Source organism: Prenolepis imparis, unplaced genomic scaffold (assembly GCF_030444845.1).
Source record: "Prenolepis imparis isolate NDT839.2.m4 unplaced genomic scaffold, iyPreImpa1.0 SCAF_11, whole genome shotgun sequence".
In the NCBI taxonomy this organism is placed as follows: Eukaryota; Metazoa; Arthropoda; class Insecta; order Hymenoptera; family Formicidae; genus Prenolepis; species Prenolepis imparis.
Genome location: NW_028141169.1, coordinates 12,094,457 through 12,118,130, shown reverse-complemented (window position 1 = coordinate 12,118,130; position 23,674 = coordinate 12,094,457). Strand labels below are relative to the sequence as shown.

At 30.6% G+C, this 23,674-nt stretch overlaps 1 protein-coding gene and 2 non-coding genes across 5 annotated transcripts in view; 2 read left to right on the top strand and 1 right to left on the bottom strand.

Moving 5' to 3' along the window:
- LOC145942478 (uncharacterized) overlaps positions 1 to 23,674 on the top strand; it is a 43,351-nt gene that overhangs the window by 11,425 nt on the left and 8,252 nt on the right. For all 3 annotated transcript variants that reach the window (XM_083049245.1, XM_083049246.1, XM_083049247.1), the window contains exons 3-4: positions 14,453 to 15,484; positions 20,664 to 20,910. In XM_083049245.1, coding sequence (XP_082905371.1) covers positions 14,459 to 15,484; positions 20,664 to 20,910 — 1,273 coding nt within the window. In that variant the 5' untranslated portion in view covers positions 14,453 to 14,458. The remainder of the gene's footprint in view (positions 1 to 14,452; positions 15,485 to 20,663; positions 20,911 to 23,674) is intronic.
- Positions 3,223 to 3,294, bottom strand: Trnaa-ugc (transfer RNA alanine (anticodon UGC)). Its single transcript has one exon. It is a non-coding gene; the product is annotated as a tRNA-Ala (tRNA).
- LOC145943336 (U1 spliceosomal RNA) lies at positions 16,566 to 16,727 on the top strand. Its single transcript, XR_014426504.1, has one exon. It is a non-coding gene; the product is annotated as a U1 spliceosomal RNA (small nuclear RNA).

Here is a 23,674-nt window from a genome sequence, read left to right as displayed (position 1 = left end):
ATTAAATCGCATAATAAAATAGTGAAATCGATAAATTTGCAAAGATAAAAGAGACCGTATTTTGAGAATTGGATTTAAAACAATTTTGAAAAGAAATTAAAATTCTTAATAAAATTAATTATCGGTATCGTTTTTGAAATTTATAAACTAACACCTGAAACATCCGCAAATCTTATTAAATGCTCGTTTCATTATTATTAATATCTCGAATAAAGTTTCTCGCCATTATTGTTCTGAAAGTTTTCTAAATTGTGATATCGATATTACTTTATATATCTACCTAAAAAATATGAATAAATTTAATAATAAACTGAATGTACCTTTAAAACATCAAACACATACAAATAATATGCTATCTCATATTTAAAAAATTCCAACTTCAGTTTATTTCAATCAACGATTTCTTCGTCACGAATTATCGTCGATGAATATGCTTATCCATTCGGCCCAAAATCCGAAAAATCCCAAATTTTCGGCAAAGTACAGACCGTACATAAATTCGCGGAATAAACAGCCCATTCATAAATAAAAAAGAAAAAAAAACTTGGTGCAATCTTCCCGAGGGATCCCCGAAATAATAATTTCGAAGGGAATCCGCGCCCAAGTACAAGCTCATTCCGCATTCACAATGTCAATGTAACATCATTAGCCAATTACCATTATTGCACACGCGCGTACTCTTTCTCTCTCTTTCTCTTCTCGAACGCACCCCGATGCTTCTCTCACAGAGAGAGGAACAAAGGCAGATGAAGAGGGAATTCCCGCGCGTGTGTGTGGGAGGGAGGAGGCAGGAAACGGGCAGGAAAGGGCGGGCTACTTAACGGAACGAATCTCGAAGGCCCCTCCGGGGCTTCGGCATGTGGCTGGCTTATTATACCCGCTAATAAGCGCAGTATATCGCGTCGATTATCCGCTAAGTATAGGGTCCAAGCCAAAGGGCTATCGGGGGCTATCGGGCCGATGACTGCACATCACCGGCATCCACACAGCCGTAATTCATACGGTTCCCTATAATGGCCGCTCGCGTATGCGTCTACGTGTATATATTTCTGGCTGCCGACCCCCTTTCCTCCCCATCTTGCCAAGAGCAAGACAAATAAATCAGAAAATTTATATCTGCGCGCCGCGTCCCCGAAAAGAATCGCGGAACCGGATGGGACTCCTCGCATGCGCGAATCTTTTAGGACCTTCGAGTCTCCTAATTCGGGGTGTCTATACTCGAATCTTGTGAAAAAAAATTTACTGAGAATTCCCTGACGTTTTCTAGATATTTTTATTTAAAATAAGAACATTTTTGTAGATGCAACTTTTTAAAATACAGAGTTTTTAAAAGTTTCTTTATGCGCTTTCTAATATTTTTACTAATCATATACGATTGCAAAGAAAGTTACCTAGAATGCAGTTTTTCTTTTAGCGTTTATTTAATGTTGATTTATTGATTAATCGTAAAATTAATTTTGACAATAAAAAAGTGTAATATATCATTATATAAAATAATTTATTACAAACATTTTTTAAGAAGTATTCTAATTTATTTGAATATTATTTAACAATTGAACAATTTTCTACAAAACTTACATAAAATCGTGATACTAAAAAAAGGGATCGTCAATAAAATCATATGAGATTTTAATAGAAACTTAAATACAAGGATATGTTAGACATATGTTTTTTAAATACTAAATAAGAGTAAAATTATCAAGGACACAATTTTTGAAAAAAATCTCTGAGTCTCAATAAAATTCCATGAGAATTCCCGGATTGTGTGTGTGTGTGTGTTCAAGGTAAAAAAAAATTCCTGACAATCCTTAGTTTTTTCGGTTTTTCCAAGAAGTAGATATCCTGTAATTTTTATAAGTCGCATGGATTTAGCGATTCGTTTATAAACTTAGCGTCTCCTCCCGTAAAAAGTAAAAAGAAAAACAAACTCCTGTCTGAAATCGCAAGAACTAAGGAGAGAGGCTAAATACATAAACGGATCGCTAAAATAATGTCGACAAGACATCGATTTAGAATTTTAGAGTATTCAATCTAGACTTTCAACAGAACAATCGCGAGATATTTTATTCAAGATAGTAATAATAATGAGACAGACATTTAATAAGACTTACGGATGTTTCAGGCATCAGTTTGTATAGATTTCAAAAATGATGCTGATATAATTAATTTTATTAAGAATTTTAATTAAGAATTCTAATTTTATTAAGAATTCTAATTTCTTTTAAAAATTATTTTAAATCAAATACTTGAAGTACAATTCTCTTTTTCTTTGTAGATCTATCTATTCCACATTATGCGGTTTAATTATTAATATTATTAATTATTGCATATTAAAGGAAAGACGAATCTAATTCTTTGTTTTTTATTTCTCACACTACATATCGAAAAGATTAAAATCAATACGCAAATAAAGAATGTATTAGATCGATATTTTAAGTATATATTATACTGTATATATATATATATTTTTTTTTTTATATAGTATATTTATATACTTCTATATTTTTATATACATATATATTTATATAGTACCAGGTGTCCCATTTTAAAGGACCCACTCAAATATCTCATTGTCAGAAGCACTGCGTTAAATCGAAAAATGTTTCGTACAAAAGTTGTAGGGTTTCGAGGGGGACATAACATAGTAATATTCATTTGACCTTGGGCGGCGTCTCCAAGGTTAGTGAAGGTTAACCTTAAGTGAAGGTGAGAATGAATTTTGAAGAAAATAAAAAAATGCTTCAGATAAAAGTTGTTCAAATTAATTAGTAGAAAAAGATGTTATAATAAAAAATATGGGTTTCCATTTAAAAAATTTATTCTCACCTTCACTTGACCTTGGAGACGCCGCCCGAGGTCATATGAATATTACTATGTTATGTCCCCCTCGAAACCCTACAACTTTTGTAGGAAACATTTTTTGATTTAACGCAGTGTTTCTGAGATATTTGAGTGGGTCCTTTAAAATGGGACACCCGGTATATTATATTTTTTCTTTCTTTTGTTATTTCAAAAGGAAGTGTAGACTTCTGTGCCAGTAATTGGCCAATGATATATCTTTATAAGATAGTTTCAAGATGAATAGAAAAGATCATAGTAAACAATAAATTTTGAATCGTAGATTTATATGTATCTTGGAATTATCTTATAAAGATATCACATCATTGGCGAATTAATGAAACAGAAGCATATCTACACTAACTTTGAATTGACAAAAAAAATTGGAGATGCCGGGGATCGAACCCGGGGCCTTTCACATGCAAAGCGAACGCTCTACCACTGAGCTACATCCCCGAACGAGATTAAGTGATCATCCTATCGTGACTACTTTTATTGCTCTTGGAGTAGGATATAAAGCAGACACAAATTCTAACGATACATAAAAAAATTCACGGGTATCTCGCTATTTCTAACGCAAGCTACAAACACATAGAAATAGCTTGTTGAGACTGTGATCGATATTTCACAGTGAATGCTCTTTTATTATATCATCTTCTCTATACGAGAGAGAGAAAAGCAATAGAAAACGCAGAATGTCGCGAATGCGCTCTGAATTTTTCACCGTCAAGTATAATCATTTATTGCCGGCGATTGCCTTAAATCTTTTTGAACAGTAAAAAGCAGGCTCGATTATAAAGAGCGTATAAAGGATTACGGAGAACGCGGACTCGCGAAGGAGGCCTTCCTTATACCAGGGCGGACCGGAATGCATCTCTCGCATAATGCACCATTGTGTGTTTTTTCGATATAGCGGAGCGCGCGCCGTATATCGTTATATCATTTCCGAAGAATCTCGCAATAATGCGCGCGTCGCACAATAATTCCGCGAGGAAGAGGAGGAAGAAGGGTGACTCACTCTCTCTTTCTCTCGTCGGACGTGAGTTTGTCCGCAGGGCACGTGTTTACAATGGCATTTTTTATTATTTTTTTATTTTCCTCCACGTTACTTGTGCTCTCGACTAGACTGTATATATAAACATAGTTTGCGTGCTTACGTAAAGAGTGACGACCAAAAGGGGGGGAGGGGGGCTCTTAAAAATCCCCTTTTTGAGCAAAAAGAATTTTGAAGTGAGGTATCATTGGAAAGGTTTTCGAAAGTAGATCATTATATATATTTGCAAATAAATTATTATTACGTTACGAGAATCTAGTTTTCGAGATATCGTGGATCAAAATTCCACGTTAAGTTGCCTAATTTGTAAATAGTAGACGTCTTTGAATGAAATAAAACCTTACAGTCACTATTTCATTGCAACATATATATACGTATATATAATAATATTTTTGTAGTATTATTATTATTTTGATTATAGATTAGTACGAGAGTATTTCTTTGGTTCATTATTACGGAAATGATAATTGTAATTATTATGAAATAAAAATGTAATTATTATGAATTATGATGCAACAATCAACAATAGCGCTAATATAAATTCTGTTAAAAAATTTTATTTTATCAACGAAGAAATGAGAAATGAGAATAAAAATATAGTAGTGTCAATTTACTTATTGTCATCTACAATTGGCTTCAATGGATTTAATTTTAGAAATAATCAACTTTTATTTAATTAACTTAATTTTATTTTATCTTTATTTAAATAACTTAATTTTATTTAATCAACTTTTATTTAATCAACTTTATTTTATTAATCCAAAACGATTCATGATAAAAAAACATGATGAAAGTACACATATTTGTCAGTAAAAATTAGTACAAAATTAGCTCTAGTCTGATATTTTTTAAAAATACTTTGTTATTTCTGTTCAAAAAGAGGATTTTTTCCGAACGTTATTCTTTATTCATAGACATATCTTTTGTATCGATATATATAACATATATAAAAATAATGTCGACCAGATATCAATTTAGAGTATTCAATTTAAAAGAACAAAACAACAAGATATTAATTTTCACGAAAATTCACATAGACAAAAAATTCTGAGATCTAATTGGAATTCAATCAGATTTTCCAACAGAATCATATGGATTTCGGCTGAGGAATCTATGAAGATCAGAAATGTAAAAAGTGCCGCGCGGAAAAGTTGGAAAAATGTCGAGAGAGATCGGATCACTTGTCGCATCAATTTTCGACTTTTGACATCTCGATAGTTTTGAAAACTTTATTAAAAGTTGCATCGCAAAAATCCATAAAAAGTGATTCAATATATTCAAGACATCTTATAAATTTAAATCAGATATAATGTTTCTTATTAGCCTTTTTCATACCTGATTTTATATTTATATATCAGAGTTTTTTCAATTTATTATTCTTATAAATTCATTGCATAATTCTTTTAGGAATTGCAAATTACCGTTTCAAGAATTAGTCAGGACTTTCTTAAGAATTAGTAAATTATCAAAAGGCTCTATCGCAATACAGTTTCTTTTATTTATTATATAGGATAAATCTTGATTTATCTCGCAATATTCATTGCGCACACCCTCTTTCGCAAATAACTCACACTGTCCGGAACTGATTTTATTTGTGTGTCGACGATATCTCGGCAAATAAATTCATTATTGGACGGGTGACATTGCGTATATTGTCGAAGGGTCGTGTCCCAACGTGTGTATACCACGACTGAGGAGTTTACGATTAATTATCTTCTCGGCCCTCGATGCAACTTATAATGACGATCGGTGCGTACGACAGGGTGAAAACGCACGACGGCATATGGTGCGACACGTGCGACCAAATAACCAGGTTTACGTAAGACATGGGCGCCCACAGAATTTTTCACAAAAATCCACTAAAACTATCGCTTACAATTAGCTTGATTAAAAATAAAAAAAATATTCGTAATTCTATTTAAAATGTAAGAATTACGAATATGTTTTGTTTTTAATAAGCTAAGGAGAAGCGACAGTATTGATTATCTTAATTATTTTATTTAATTTTAATTATTAATTAATTTTAATTATTATTGCGTAATTTATCGCAATTCTCTTTTACACACGTTTATATCGACGACGCATAAAAATGAATGTTTAAAAAAAATATAGTGACATTTAAATAAAAAGATTTGTTGCATTGCATAGCTTTATTTTTATATTAATTTAATTTTAATAGTGTAAAAAAATTGTTTGACAGGAATCGATAAAATCACATTGAGTAGTTTAAAATTATCATATTCTTAATTTAATAAATTTTCTACTCGCGTAGAAATTTTCCAAGATTTTCCTAGCATAAATTGCGATTACAAAATTTCTCTTAATTATTGTGCACTCACCAGAATTTTTTACAAAAATCCACTAAAACTGTCGCTTACACAATTAGCTTATTTTGAAAAAAAAAAATATTCGTAATTCTTACATTTTAGATAGAATTACGAATATGTTTTGTTTTTAATAAACTAAGGAGAAGCGACAGTATTAATTATCTTCATTATTTAATTTAATTTTAATTATTATTTGCGTAATTTATCGCAATTCTCTTTTACACACGTTTATATCGACGACGCATAAAAATGAATGTTTAAAAAAAATATAGTGACATTTAAATAAAAAGATTTGTTGCATTGCATAGCTTTATTTTTATATTAATTTAATTTTAATAGTGTAAAAAAATTGTTTGACAGGAATCGATAAAATCACATTGAGTAGTTTAAAATTATCATATTCTTAATTTAATAAATTTTCTACTCGCGTAGAAATTTTCCAAGATTTTCCCAGCATAAATTGCGATTACAAAATTTCTCTTAATTATTGTGCATTCACCAGAATTTTTTACAAAAATCCACTAAAACTGTCGCTTACACAATTAGCTTATTTTGAAAAAAAAAAATTATTTGTAATTCTTACATTTTAGATAGAATTACGAATATGTTTTGTTTTTAATAAGCTAAGGAGAAGCGACAGTATTAATTATCTTCATTATTTAATTTAATTTTAATTATTATTTGCGTAATTTATCGCAATTCTTTTTTACACACGTTTATATCGACGACGTATAAAAATGAATGTTTTAAAAAACTATTATGACATTTAAATAAAAAGATTTGTTGCATTGCATAGCTTTATTTTTATATTAATTTAATTTTAATAGTGTAAAAAAATTGTTTGACAGGAATCGATAAAATCACATTGAGTAGTTTAAAATTATCATATTCTTAATTTAATAAATTTTCTACTCGCGTAGAAATTTTCCAAGATTTTCCCAGCATAAATTGCGATTACAAAATTTCTCTTAATTATTGTGCACTCATCAGAATTTTTTACAAAAATCCACTAAAACTGTCGCTTACACAATTAGCTTATTTTGGAAAAAAAAAATATTCGTAATTCTTACATTTTAGATAGAATTACGAATATGTTTTGTTTTTAATAAGCTAAGGAGAAGCGACAGTATTAATTATCTTAATTATTTAATTTAATTTTAATTATTAATTAATTTTAATTATTATTTGCGTAATTTTTCGCAATTCTCTTTTACACACGTTTATGTCGGCGACGCATAAAAATGAATGTTTTAAAAAAGAATGTGACATTTAAATTAAAAAATTTGTTTCATTTTTGTATTAATTTAATTCTAATAGTGTAAAAAAAACTGTTCAACAGGAATAATCGATAAAATCACATTGAGTAGTTTATAAAAAATGATCATATTCTTAATTTAATAAATTTTCTACTCGCGTAGAAATTTTCCAAGATTTTCCCAGCATAAATTGCGATTAAAAAATTTCTCTTAATTATTCTGCGGAATTTGTTCCTGTCAATTTTCCAAGCTCGAAATCCATAATTGTTTTGGAAAATCTGATTAGATCTCAGAATTTAGATCCCAGAAATTTTTCTATGCGGATCTGTCTTGTAATGCGAATAAAATAATACTCGTTCTTGTCATTGGATTACCTTGCACATTCGACGCCCATGTTATGTGCACACACAATTACGTGCCGATCATACAATTTCAAGGGTACTCGTCTCCAAGTCTCACGCTCGCAAAACGACCCTCAACGCAGTTCAAGTCGCTTCTAAGCGAAACTTTCTAACCGCTGACGTTATGAGCCACGTGTACCCACTGCAATGAGTAGTTTTTAATTGATCGCTGACCGATCCAATTACTCCGTTGAACCGGAAACAGTTTCGATCGCGAGAAAAAGTGAGACAAATTTGAACAGAGACAAACGCGAAAATTTATCTCTTAAGAATTGCACACAAAATTCACCATCTCAATATTAGAAAAAAAAGAGAAATAATAAAAGTTTCTCTAATAAGATGAAGCATTGATGTAAAAATTTTTTTTAACTAATAATTTTAATTAACTTTAATTAACTAAAATTTATTGAAATTTATTAAAATATATTAATTAAATTAAAATATATTACTTAAATTAAAATATATTAAATTAGTTAAGTTGCTTAACTAAAATTTGTTAAAATATATAATTAAAATTAAAAAAAAATATATATATATATATATTATTGCACGTAGAATTTTAATTGTTTGTAAGAAATTAATTTTTGAATAAATTATTTAAAATAATTTTTATGATACTTTACGCTTTCAAATTGACTGCAAAAATCTGCAATCTTGTCCAAATATTTAAAACTCTGTTCATAAAAATTAAATATTTCATGATATAAAAGTAGTAGTTAAAGTAGGGTAGTTATAAATATGTAAAACAAGTATTATATTATAGTAAATATTCTCTCCAGAATCGATAGAGTTAACTTTTGCTTTGTGCCTTCCTTCGCGAGATCGTCGGTCCGATCATCTACTGAAATGGAAACTGACACCACGAACGATCTCGTCTGTGATCGTTGATCCGAGAAAAAAGAACGGTCGACTACGGAAAAACGGGCTTCTTCGTCTTTGGCGCAGGCATTTCTTCGCCGGTCGTTTAACTCGTTCCGCGCGATAAATTGGACACCACTTGACGTAAAAAGAGACGGCATCCTTATAAGCGTGTATGAGAAGTAATTAACTATTAGTAGTCGAGCGACTGATCGGCGCCTATTAAAGAGAAACCAAATTTTTTCTATATTTAATATTATAATTATATATAATTATTAAATTTAATAAAATTAACGATCAAGGATTTATTATTATTTAAATATAACAATACATATTATAAAAAAGAGAAAATATGTGAATTAAAATAAATTAAAAATTAATTTTTTCTAAAAAAATTTTCTTGTAGTTTGAATATAAATAAAATTTTTTAAATAAATTAAAAGTTTAGATAAAAAATTTTTAGTTTTATAGAATCAATATTTAAATAATTATATTAATGAAAATGATAGAAAATGAAATTTAATTGAAAATAGGTATGACTGATAACATTATTTGTAAATTATAAATTTTATTATTGAAAACGAATTTTCATAGATCGATCTTGAATATGCAACTCTCTTTTTAATATTTATTATCAATGCATCTTGTCTCGATTGCACCGGATGGTCCATTGTTAATATGGTGATATTTTGTTTTAAACTTTTCTCAATATAGACACGAAAGTATTTTCATTCCAAAGATATATAAATTGAATTGATTCTCGCAGGCAGAATTTTTTTCATTAGCTACTCTGGTAACTTTTCGCAATCCGGGTAAAAAAAAAGAGAAAAGAAGAGTGACCCTGCTTCCGGTTCGTTCTTCGCGTGCATCGCGAGTGACAATGGAATGTGTAAATTCGTACAGTGTTTATTCGAGTGCATTTCGAGCGAGCGAATCGCTCTTAAAGCCGCGATTATTCTTGATTATTCCGTAATTATTCGTTTGTTGACGCACAATGTGACTTAAGTAATATCATCACGTCATAAACATACGTTGCGATACAGTGAAAGTGCAATAACGTCGATATAGGATGCTCGAGAATTGTCGCTTTATTTATAGATTTTATAACAATTTAAATTTCAACTTGGCTTTTGTCGAATTAAATTTAAAAAATTGTTTTTTTTATTTAACAAAATTTTAATTATAAATTCGACTGTATCAAAATGTATTTAATCATTTTGTGACAAGTATAGTGATCTTCCTCAACTCAAAATAAATCTTTAGAAATGATTAAGGGGGAAGATAGACATATAAATTAAAGAAATTAAAAAATATATATATATATAGAAAATTAGTATTAACAAAAAATGTTTATTTTAAAGTCTTCTTTCTTCCTTTAAAATTTGTCGGTCTAATTTTTTAACACCCTGTAGAGATATTTTCTTTTCGCGATTGTATTTAAATATTATTTTAACGCGATGACTACCAGTCGTATAATTATAATAATATGATTTTTACAATGTGCGTACGTCTTCTTGAAAAAAAAAAAAGATTTGTAAGTTGTGCAGGCGAGGGGGGAAACGAAAAATATACCTGGCAAGCTGTAATCGCACTGTAATGACTTTAATGATAGCTCATTGAATGTCTATCGCAGGAAACGCAGGTGGAAAAGGTGGAGCCTCTCGTCCTTCGGTCTTTTCCTTGTGTACACTTGAGTCAAATTGCGAGAGGATCGCATATCATGTAGCTCGCAGCAATTCTATAAATGCAATGAGACAAACGTGTGTGTCGCACGTCCAGTCTATCTCGCCATTTTTCGAAGATCGCGGTAGAAAGATCTTGTATTGTATGGATATAAATGTATATTTATCCCCCCCCCCTCTCCCCCCTTATATATATTTTTTTACACAGACTTGCATTTGTTTGTTTATCAGTATGAATTCTAATAACTATCACTGTAAAGTCATAATTTTTTTTCTATTTTAATCAGACATGCGAGATTTGTACGATAATTATATATAATTAAGTTTATTTAGGACTGAAAAATAAAGATATGTTTTCAGTGCTGTATTATGACTTTTCAGTGTTATATTGACCGAAGATTATTTATATAAGAAAAAAGTGTCCGATAAAAAAATTGATTGTTTCTGATTCGCACTTTTAAAAAATGCGAAGGAGAGGGGAGGCGCGTCTAAAAGGTAATATTTTTCAATGAGTTGAGAAATGTTAAAAATAACCATTGTGTCATGTTGGCGCGCTGAGGAATGTGCTTTGATGTGACTGGTCGAAATATGCGATATGTAACCGAGCTTGCTCAGAGACTATAAAATTAGTCCACATGCTTTGTCTACCCGATGGGTGAATTTGTACGCAGTCTACAGCATTTATCTCACGTCAATTTCAAGCTACGTAAAACACGTAGATAATTTGTTATGTGTATATGTATGGAACGTATTAAATTAAAAATGACAAGTAGAGATATTGGTTTCTGCGAATAGAATGCAAGAAAATAATTAATTAATCATTTAATATGATTTTTGGATTTTTAATCGAATTTTTAATTAATTTTTTTTTTTTATTGGATTTTTAATAGAATTTTCAATATTCTAAAATGTCAGGAAACTATAAATTATACTATAAATTCGATTTCTTTTTTAGCAAAGAAAATAAAAGTTTTAAAAATAAAGATGTTATATATATATTTAATTGTATTGGGCCATAAATTGTCGATCAATAAAATTCTTTAAAATTCAGAAACTCTCGAAACGCTATATAAGATACGTCAAAAACAGCTGATTTTGACAGCACATTCGTGCATCAAATAACTCGAGACACTATCGCGCCAATTAAAGGATCAATATCGATAAAAATAAATTGCGCGTGCCAATTATGCAAAAATCTATCGAATCTCTCGATATTCTTTCGCAAACGAGGTTCCATTCATTCATTAATTCCCTTCAGCATTCCATTCGTTGGAGGAAAGTCGCTGGTATCCGGTCAGGGATATCCCGTTCGTTTTTCACGCGCAATAAATTTCGTGAATAATGTATGTCGCGTGAATAAAACACGTATATCCTTATATTCGCTGATTGAAATTTTCGTCGCATGCGACAGATGACAGAGAGCGACGATATTACGTGCGCGTTGCGGAATCACGCGCGTGTATATGTATGATAAAAAGTCGCGATTCCGCGACTTGGTTTCTGCGAATGCGTCACGAAATGCGGTTGTGAATCAGCGCGGCGGAATTAATCGGGGATTGATTTCTAATACCCAACCGGGATTATTAATCTAACAGGAATCTGCGGCGGCGTAGCGCTGACGCAGCGAGAAATAATCTCGATATATACCAATCCGCTAATTGTATTTATTAGTGAATGGTCCCTTTGTGCATCGACCTCGCGCGCAAACGCATCCTTCGAGCAAACGATTCCTCGTTGTCGTCATCGAAACGCGCGAACGTGCATTAATGGCGATCGAAAATGGAAATTTAACGGAGAAACAGACACGTGAGATTAATTGAAACTGCAGCGGAATATGATGATTCTCACATCTCTAGTGCAAATGTTTAATATTGACGAAAATCAATTATATGTCATTATATATTTGCAAGCTCTTTTTATATACTTTACAAAAAATTTGACAATCTGCAGCGATTAGGCAAAATTAAACGTTGATTTTTCTTTAATTTAATTAATTAAAGTTAATTAAATTAAATTAACTTTAAATTTAATTACAAGTTTAGAAGAATAAATGCTTCATGTTTGATGCAACTATGATTTATATCATGAATATCAATATATATTATATTTAATTGATAATAATATAATATATGTATAATAATCAATAATGATATAATTTTTTATCATATAACTTACATATATATTTTATATGGTAATCGGGATCTTTTCAATGAAGAAACTGTTATGATTGATAGGAAAATGGTATATTAATTTTTTACAAAAGATTTGACAACCTGTGGCAATTATAAGCAAAATTAAAACATTAATTTCTTTAATTAAACCACAGAAGAAATTTAGAAGAATAAAAATGTTTCATGTTCGATGCAATTATGGCATATTTCATAAATATCAATATACATTAGAACAAGATAACAATATAATAAGTAATAATCAGTGAATAATAATTTTTTATTGTATATAAAATATATTTTAATTTAATAAATATATATCATTTAAAATATATATTTTATATGATATTGATCGGATCTTTTTAACGAAGAAACTATATGACTGATAGAAAAATTGATATATTAATTTTTTTATAGTGCTAGAATAATTGGAATCTAAAAAGATAAATTATTTTTATCGTTTGTTATGTACATAATTTCAAAATAATTATGACTCGGAAAAGTATTGATTTTTAAGAATATATCTCGTCGTAAAAGTTTTTCATTCAACGAAGAAGGACGAAGGTCAGCGACAGAGGGGGATGACTTTTGGTATATTCTCTTTAATGAAAGGAGGAGGAAAGGCATCGCGATGGCACGTGTAAGATTGCGAAAATCTAAGCGTGTATATCGCTGTAAGTATCACACAGACGAATTAAGAATAAACGAATCCCACGGGCGCTCGCAAATGACGTCACGAGTCCGGACAGGGATCAATCGGAGAGTCAAGTCGCGATAATTGCGACAATCGCGTGGATGCTTCTTCCCCCAACGCGAGAGAGATGCTCGATTCATCTTCCCCTATATATATACAACTTCGTTCCCTTTTTATTTTCTCCTCGTGTTCCCTCTTACGCATGTAATAGCTTAAAATTGTTCGAGTACTACACGTGCAGATATTTTTGCACGAAACAATTATAGTTCGGTTCGTAGGTTTTTTTATATACGTTTCTAAGAAAAGACATTAATCAAAACGCAAATTATACGTTAAACATATCTTATTTTGTAAGTAGGATGGAGAGCAATTTAGTTTATATATGTACATATAACTGGCTGTAACGAAAATATTGTCGAATGTTATTTCAATCTATCTGGCTCTTTCTTCTTATCGAATATTCATGTGCATTGATAATACTATTAATATCTTTTCAGTGTGGTATATATTATATATTATCACAGCATCTAATATTATGTATTGTTTAATTTTAAAAGTAACTCGTCGCGAAATTAATAAATCAATAATAAAATTAATAAATTTAATCAATCGAATTGTCGCGTGATTGATTTCGCAAAGTTTAATTAATTAATCCTTCTGTCAATACATACATTTTTCATCTTTTCATCAATGTATGGTACTCAAGTATCAACTGTTTATTTTTTACATTTTGTACTGCAACAATTTTTTTATAATTGCTAAACATCGAATATTTTTTTTCTATTATATTATAAAAGGTTTATTTTGTATTTTTTTTCAAACAGAGAAAAGTTCTGACATATTTTTTACATTTAACCCTGGAGTGACATTAGTCATCCACGTGGACAATTTTTTCATGTTTTTATGCGTCAACAATCTTTTTAAAATTTAAGTTTAATGATTAATACATGTATTGAAATAAATGATATGCTCGTATATCTTTATATTTTAATTTGTCTTTTAAAAGTGGATGACAGATGTCATCCACGTGACCTCTAATGCTCTTCCATCTGACAACTCTAGGATTAAGTTGCTTCGGGTATCCGTTAATTGACAGAAGGGTTAATTAAGACTCCGCAATAATGTTGAGAATTAAAAAAAGCTCTCACTATAATTTCGCGCTTTCTTTCTCTAGTTTCAGATGGAGAACCAAGGTTACGAGGAGGAACATCCGCGCGTAGAAGAAGAACAGTCCACACTCGAGTTTCGTTATCGAGATCGGGAGCCTCATGACACGATCGTTCGAGGTGATGATCCTCACGTTGTATCAAGGACCACGACGCATCCGGAGAGTCACGTGTACGAGGACATCTCCACCGAGAAGGTCGCTCCTGAACTTTCCCAGCGGGTTTCCTTTCCGGACGAGACCAAGGATCGCCAAAAATCGGCCGATTTCGCCCAGCAAAGCTGGATCAATCACGGATCACCGTCGATAGCGATTCCCGACGAGTCCCTCGTCCAGCAGACCTTAGCCTCCTCGGCTGAGATCAGCACGAATCACGACAGCGCGACCTTGTCGTCGCGAGCGGTGTCCAGGACCAACAAAGATGACCTCGAAGGAATCTCCAGGGTCTCCAAGAATCCCGATCTTCCAGGATCCCTTCCCGAGAGGGAGGTCCTCGAAAAAGGGATGTCAGTACCAGAGAAGGAGGATTCGTCGCAGCCGGTGCAGCCTGATCGGCGAACGAACCGCAGACGCAGGAAGAAGGACTGCAAGCACTGCAGAAGCAAATTGACCGTCGCGAACTCCTGCGAGAAGCTGGACGAACTGGCAGGTAGCAAGGACGCGATCCTGAGGGAGAACGAGATCAATCACCGGAACAAGGATCCGGATCTCACGTCCAACCTTCTGTTCCGGGACTCGCTGTTGAGGCCGCAGAACATCAAGATCTACCCGATCGTGAAGAGGACCAGTCTCGGGGATATCAATGCCCCGACTGTGTTTTTCGAGAACGAATTGAACCTCACGACGGAGAACGCGGCCAAGTTCCTGGTGAACGACAGGATGCTGGGCCAGGTGACGGAGAGTGATCAGAATAAAATATTGAGAGTGTCGAGAAATGGACCGACCGACATGAGGATTAATTCCATCTACTCGCAGGATCGATGGTGCGGCAAGGATTCACCGATATTCTACACCGACGTCAAGGATCAGAATCCTTTTCAGGTAAATTGTTTACGAAAATGTCTTCTATTTCTATACCTTGAGGTTTTTAATTCTTCTGTCAATTATTGGGGTATCCGAGTACCCGAAGCAATTTTAAATGTTACAAATATGTGTCGGAACTTGTATCCGCCCTTCAAAAAAAATACGAAGGTCCTTGTATTCGGAAAAACTTAAAATTTAACGAGAAAAAATGTTTGATGCCCAGTAACTGCTATAAAAAATTGTCGCAATTGGTATCTGGATGCTCATATATTAAAAAGATGAAAAATTATGGGTTTTAATAGATGCAATATATTATTTTTACATGTCTTTTGTATATTTTATTTTATGCGAATTTTAAAATATCTTATGTTAGTAGAAAAAGAATATTATTTTCTAGTTTGTGAGAAGATAAAAATACAAAGAATTTGTGAATAATAAATTTATTTTAAAAATTTACCAACATAAAATACGTAAAATGTAGGATTGAAAAAAAAGCACTTTATTATTTATATTATTCTATTATATTAATGCAATTATATTTCGCAATTGAGATACTCGGATACCCATACATTAATGAAAAGGAAAAAAATATTCTCTAGCTCGCAAGAAGATAAAAATCCGAAGATTTTTGAATCTTAATGAATTTATTTTCAAAATTTAAACACAATGAAGAATACGTAATGTAGAATTTAAAAAAAGCACTTTATTATATTAAACGCTGATTAAATTATTATCTAACTCGCGAGAAGACAAATATAAGAAGACTTTTTGAATTTTAATAAATAAATTTTTTTAATTTAAACACAATGTTATACATAAAATGTAGAATAAGAAAAGCGCTTTATTATTTAATAATTATCTATTGTTTAAAAACGAAGCGAAACGCAATATATAACGACGCGAAAATACACTTATTGTTGGAATTACATTGTTAGACGAGCCGGAGAATCACTGCCCGGCTAGTTTCGATTAAACGACTCGCTGCCAGAAGACTTTTAGTTCCACAAAGTTGCCGCTACGTGGCGTCTTTTGAAATATGTTTCTCGCATTTGAAGTTCGCCAAATAGGCACTATCAAGGGCTTCCGTGGCACGAAAAGCATACTTACCTGGCGCAGAGGCTACCGTGATCAAGAAGGCGGTTCCTCCAGGGTGAGGCTCTTTCATTGCACTACGATTGGGCTGACCCTTGCGAATACCCCTAAAGTGGGTATCTCGGGCGTAAAATTTTTGTTAGTCGGGACTGCGTTCGCGCTGTCCCGGATAAGCTCAAGCTAAACATAATTATTTCCTTACAGCACCACTATTTTACAAAAATATATATATATATATATATATACTTAAAAGAAGTGTCACGAATGATTTTTCGTACAATTTTTCGAGTAATTTTGTACAATTTTTCCAATCATTCGTATAATTCTTCGAATAATTTTATACAATTTTTCGAATTATTTCATATAATTCTTTAGTTTTCATATAAATCCATATAATATCACGTATAATCCTCTATACATATAATATGGTAGTATAATAATGATAATATGACAAGTATACTAATACTTTATGAGATCTTTATTAACATATAAAAATTAATTTATTAATATTTTAAGGGGAGAAACATCACTACGTATGTGAATGTGAAAGAAAGAAATATTAGAACGATAAAAGATTTAATAAAAATGTCTTTAATATTTTCTTGCTGTAATATTTCACAAAAATACTTAGAATGTCACGAATGATTTCGTACAATTTATCGAATAATTTCGTATAATTCTTCGAATTATAATTTCATATAATTTATTAGTTTTTATATAAATCAATATAATCGCGTATAATCCTCTTGTATTAATTATTTATCTGTAGACACACATCTGTAGGGAGAATTATATAAGCAATATGCATAATATGATAGTGTGATAAATGATAACAAATATACTAATATATAAGGGATCTCCATTAACAAATAAAATTTAATTTATTAATATTTTAAGGGGAGAAACATCGCACTGTGTATGTAAATGTGAAAGAAAGGGATATTCTTAGAATGATAAAAGATATTTTTAATAAAAATCTCTTAAAACATAATATTTCCTTGCAGTAAACTATTTTACAAAAATATTTAGAATGCCACGAATAATTTTGTACAATGTTTCTAATAATTTCATACAATTTTTCATATTTTAATTATCGTACAAATCAATATAATCGTGTATAATTTTCTTGTATTAATTATTTATCTGTGGACATCTGTAGAGAGAATTATATAAATAATTTAGATGCATGAGTATAATAATATAACAAAATATAATAATATATGAAATCTCTATTAACAAATAAAAATTAATTTATTAATATTTTAACATCACTCTGTGTGTAAATGTATGAAAAAAAGAAATATTCTTATAGAATAATTTTCTTGACAAAAGATATTTTTAATAAAAGTCTCAACATATCGATCATATCTGTTTTGACGATGCTTTACAATATTTTCGTTTAAAATACTAAAATTATTTAGAAATATTTCTAAAAAAATGGAGTAGATCATTATTGGACCCTTCAGAGTTTTATAGTTTTATCATTGTATTTTTTTTTTTACGAGTCCATCCATTATGCGGTAACGAATTAGCAACGTTAGGGAGACATGTGCACGGTAAACGAGTGGCAATGACGACTGGTTACGTCATCGGCAGACACGTGCGCGTCGCGCGTGCCAAGTGTACGCATGAGCGAGCGAAAAAAAATGGGAGAGAGAGAGAGATAGAAAGAGCGATTCTTCCCTCCCCCGCCGGGCTTTTAAAGCTTCGTGACAGAAGCGAGTCGATTGGCATCTTTGACATTCCGTGGAGTGTATCGGGGTATCGTTAAACCCTCTCTCTTCATCGCGTGCCATTAAACGTGATTGTTTTTAATCAACGGCGATTGAGAGAGTTGAACAGCCCTAAATGAAGGTAAAGCCCGCTTTATCGTCGAATTCCGTGGTAATTAATCTCTTTGATCTCCTTGTTCGCCTTTTATTTCTCTTCATGTGCAATCGTGTGCGAAAATAATCATGTTTATATATATAGAATAGAGTTATTTTACGCGGTTATCAGATTATTTTGATAATGCTTCCTTTTTTCACGATATGGCGATATTTTTCCATGTAGAAATATTTCTCATTATAAATAAAGTAATAAATTTATTAATATTTAATTATGCGCGCAATATTTGCATATTTTATTTCGCGTCTTGCATCTCGAATTATTTTATTGTTTGTTTGTAAAAAATATTATACTGGAGCTTTATTTTTTTTTTTTTTTTGTTTGTATTTTAGTGAATATATATTTCTTAGAACTTTAAACTTGCTTCACGTTTGAAGAAGATCAAGCTCTTTTCTTTCAACTATAAAAAATAAATACCAGGATTAGTCGAAAGCCGCTCTCTAAGATTAGATTCGCAGGTGTGACTTTATTTTAAGCGTCTTTTAGTTTGTGTTATGCTTCCTAGATAGTTTTCTCGAGAACTTCCGCCCTAATGCTTCAGCGAAACTACGAGAAATCGTGACCGAGCAGTGTTAAATTACATTATAAATAAAATATAAGTTGAAAAATATAAGTTGAAATTGGATTATATATGAAAATTAAAATGGAATTATAAAAATATTTTATCATATATTTAACGCGCATTTTCCACGTATTTTATATCATATTTATTATTTATCTGAATTTATAAAGATATAGAATTATTCTCATATTATTTAATTTATTAACAAATGTGAAAGATTTATTAGACAAAATATTTTTACAAAGATATTTTAATTAAAATATTTATTTTATAAAAATATTTTTTTATAACAAATATTTTGTATTATTAAATTGTAGTGTTTATTAAAATATTTTAAAATATTTTAATAAAAAATAATAAAGGCCTTAATGAAGGAAATATAAAAAGATCTGGTTGTCGCGAGATATTTGATCAGATTAATAAATATATCCGGGGAAATATATTTGTGTTATATTAAAAATTCCAAGCAAAGAAATTAAATATGGCTAATATGAACAGGTGATTAAAGTGGACGATAAATAAATAAGTACACGAAACAACGATGAGAGAAATTATATGGGGGATAAAATGCGCGTTCTGACTTCATCTACGAGTTCGAAATCAACCCTGATCGGAGCTGACAGCCACCTCAAGATTCGTGAGAAGAAGAAGAGGAAGAAACAGCCGCCGTCTGGCGCGACGTAAAGAAACAAAACGGAACGGAAGTGGAAAACGTCTATCTATAGCCCGGCGTAAACTTCGTCGTCGTCGAGCCTCGACATCGTCGAGAGAGGCAGACTGCAAAAATTACGAAAATGTACTGTATGCAGAGTTGGCATTTCTCAAAATTGTACAATATAGTCACTGGTCATCAACTATTATTTCTGGATCATGCGTTATGCTTTGGCGAATATGAAAAACTGAGTAGACGAAGGCGATGTTGTGAAAGTAACTCTTCTTTAATTTTTCTGTAATATAATCTAGTAATGTATTTATTTATTTTGATCGCGAAATTCTGTATATCTTTCTCTCCTTTTATTTATATATCTTATTTAATAATGATTATATCTTATGATCTTATTTAATAATGATTATATCTTATGATCTTATTTAATAATGATTATATCATCATATTCTTAATGATATTCTTCTTATTATATTTATTTATTAAATATATATTAAATAAATTTATATTATATTATATATTTATTTATTAAATAAGAATTGTTATGAGATAAAGAATTATTGAAAAAAAATATATATATATTATAAATAAAGAGAGAGCAGGAAGAAAAATAAAACTATAATTAAATTTTATATATGTATAAAATTCAATTTATAGATACACTAACTGATTATTGATAAAAAAAGATCTTTGGAAATGTTACATTTAATTGTAAAATGCAATTTTAATACTCTAATTATATTCTAATTCTCTATTAATAATTCTAATTATATTCTAATACTCTAATTATATTTGTTTTATTACATTTTCGAATCAATTTCTCTCGTGTTTCTCACAAGGAAGACTCTTTTCTCCCTCTTATATTTTCCCTTTTATTCTCTTCCTACCTACCCTTTTTTCACGAGATCATTTCTAAGATTTACGTTCCGCTCGTAAATTCGCATTCGCGTTTTAGCACCGGTCGTTTACGTTTACGTTTTCGTTCTTTTCAGAGGGCCTATTCCCTGCCGGCGCGGACGCACACACCGACCTCGCAGAATCGCGTTAATCTACGTCGAAGTGTCAGAAACGAGCCGCCACCGCATCCGGCGCGTCTCGACAAGCATCATCGCCGTGGCTGGACGCTACACCTGGCTCGTCCCCTGAAGGCGTCCGTATGCACCAACCCCCTCGTACCCCTGCTCATCATCCTGCTGATCCTGCTGGGAGTCGCCGGAATCGCGTTGTACATCGTCTTCGGTGAGTAAACCCTTATCAGTGTTTGCGGTTATCTAAATAAAATTGTATATAGACGATCATCTAGATGAGAAATTTTGGCGTCATCTTATATCTTTATATATAGATAATAAAAATATGTATTATCTATATCTGCATCTTAAAAGAAAGTGTTATCTTTACTAAATTATACTGAAATAATATTCAGATAATTTGGTTTAGAGTTTCATAGCACATGAAAGTATTTAAGTAGTAGAACTTGAGCAGTAAATTATAAAAACTTATATAAATAAAAGTATGAATATATTTTTATATCTCTTTTATGATTTACATTTTTTTATTTTACATTACATTTTTATTTATTTACATTTTTTAACTGTTTATATGAGTGATTTTAGACATAATATTATCTGGAAGTTATCTAGATGAATCGCCATATAATTTTATCTTTAATCTAGATATATTTAAAACAAAATGATCTTCATCTTATCTAAGATGAATTTACATATTTTTATCTCATCTTTATTTAACTAATTTTAAAATCATCTAAGCACAACACTGACTCTTATTTAAACCGTCCTCTTGACAGAGATGTCCTTAATTTTTCCTCAATCAGGTATGAAAAGGGCTAATATAAGAGGCAAAATTGTTTTTAAATTCCTCTTTAATTATTTTGATTATTATTAATATATTTAATTAATTTGAACCACGAAATAATAATTAGAGAGAAATTTAAAAACGATTCTGTTGCGCTTAATATCTGTGTTCTAGCTCTTATAAGTTCTTTTCATACCTAATTTTGTATTTTTATACAGCAGAGCCTTTTCAATTTTTTATTTTTTTTCTCAGTGTTATAATTCTTTAAGACTTTTCGCAAGTTTTTTAATAATGTTTGTACGATTAAATATAAAAAAATGTGTCTGCTATTTCTTACTTTATTTTCTGAGCTATAAATTATATTCTTATTATACATGTATAATTAAGATCTTACGATTATATGATTATATGATATTCTTAATGTGACGCATTTCTCTTCTTATTATTAAATAATTTATTTAATAAATAAGGATTGTTTTTAAATGAAGACTTATTTAAAATAAAAATATGAGGAGACTCTTACTAATATCTTCTCGCGACAAGAGCTTATTCTTTTTTATCTTTCACTTCTTTATTAATTTATTCAAAAATATTAGAAGGAAAAATAGAAAATATATATTGAAATTATCCTTTTTGGAAAAATAATAAAGTATAAAATAAAGCGAATAAAAAAAAAATAACAGCGCAGAAGCAGCTGGATGAATATTTGACGAAGAGAGAAATGAGTTCACCGCGGCTACTAGGTACGCATTTGTTTGTCAGAGTGAAATATTACACAGCTCGCGAAGTTAATCGGTTGATCAAAATGGTTTATCAATCAAATCAAGGGTTTTATCAAAATTGATTTATTATAGAAACGTAATTCATCTCTCGCGCTTATGCTTACAATTAGACTACAAATTGACTCGTCTATCGTGTAAATCATGTTGCTAAAGTATATCTCAAAGATTTGCATCGATATTTCCATCGTAAACTTTTGTAGAGATGAAGACTGACTGTTTTTTTCTGACAGTATAAAAGTTTGATTCGAAACTATTATCTCCTCGTAATTTTCCAACTTTTCTCGCAATTTTTCCCTTTCCCTATTTTTCTTCCCTGCATTGCAATATCGAATGGCAGTACTTTCCTTTACTCTTGATCAAATTTACGACTTCCATAAATTTTTCTTGCTCTATCAGGGATTGCGTGCTAGAACGCCCTATATATACAGGGTGGGCAATTTTAATGTCCTAAACCCTAAATATCTTTATTCCTACACCTTTAAAAAGAATTTTTTTCAAATTTTTGCACAAAAGTTGTTTGACTTTAAAATAGACGCAAGACAGAAATATTAATTTATTTATAGATGGCATGACTTTTTAAATTCATTAATCTTTTTTTTTTTTACATTCTCAACTCTGTTTGCAGAACACTAAATATTGCAAAATTAAAAAAATTGTGTAACTCATGGAAAAATCAAGAAAACCTTTAACTAAGACATATGGTTGGATTTGTTTGACTTTAAAATAGACAGAGATATTAATTTATTTATAAATAGCGAGACTTTCAAGAAATTCATTAATCATTTTTTTTACATTCTCAACTCTGTTTGCAGAACACTAATATTCCAAAATTAAAAAATTATCTAACTCATGAAAAAAATCAAGAAAACAAAAGATGACACCTACTTTTGTTTAAAAAAAAGTCGGTTTCCATTTTAAAATGTGATAATTAATAAATTTCTAGAAATTGACGTCATTTGTAAACAAATTGATATCACTATCTTGTGTCTTTTTTAAAATTAAACAACTTTTGTGCGAAACATTTTTTTAAAGAAAGAGAAAAGGATATAATAATGAAATTTGTCAAAATAATATTCGAAATAATCAAATAAGAATTTAAAAAATATATATATAAAATATTATATATGTATATATGTATAATATATTTATACACACATAAATTACTTTAGACCTACATATATTTTTATATTAATTTAATTTTCATGTTCCACCCTGTATGAGTCGGGAATAAACGATGCTTCGTTCGCTATGCATCGTCGCCTTATCATTTCGGACAATTAAAAGTATCTGCATCCCAGGCTGAGGTTTAATTCGACGAAGCGTAGCAATTGCTCGTCCAACTGATGAGATGAATTTAACCGCGGGGTCAATACAACGTTTCCTTGGTCGATCGAGTCGAGTTGAAGCGA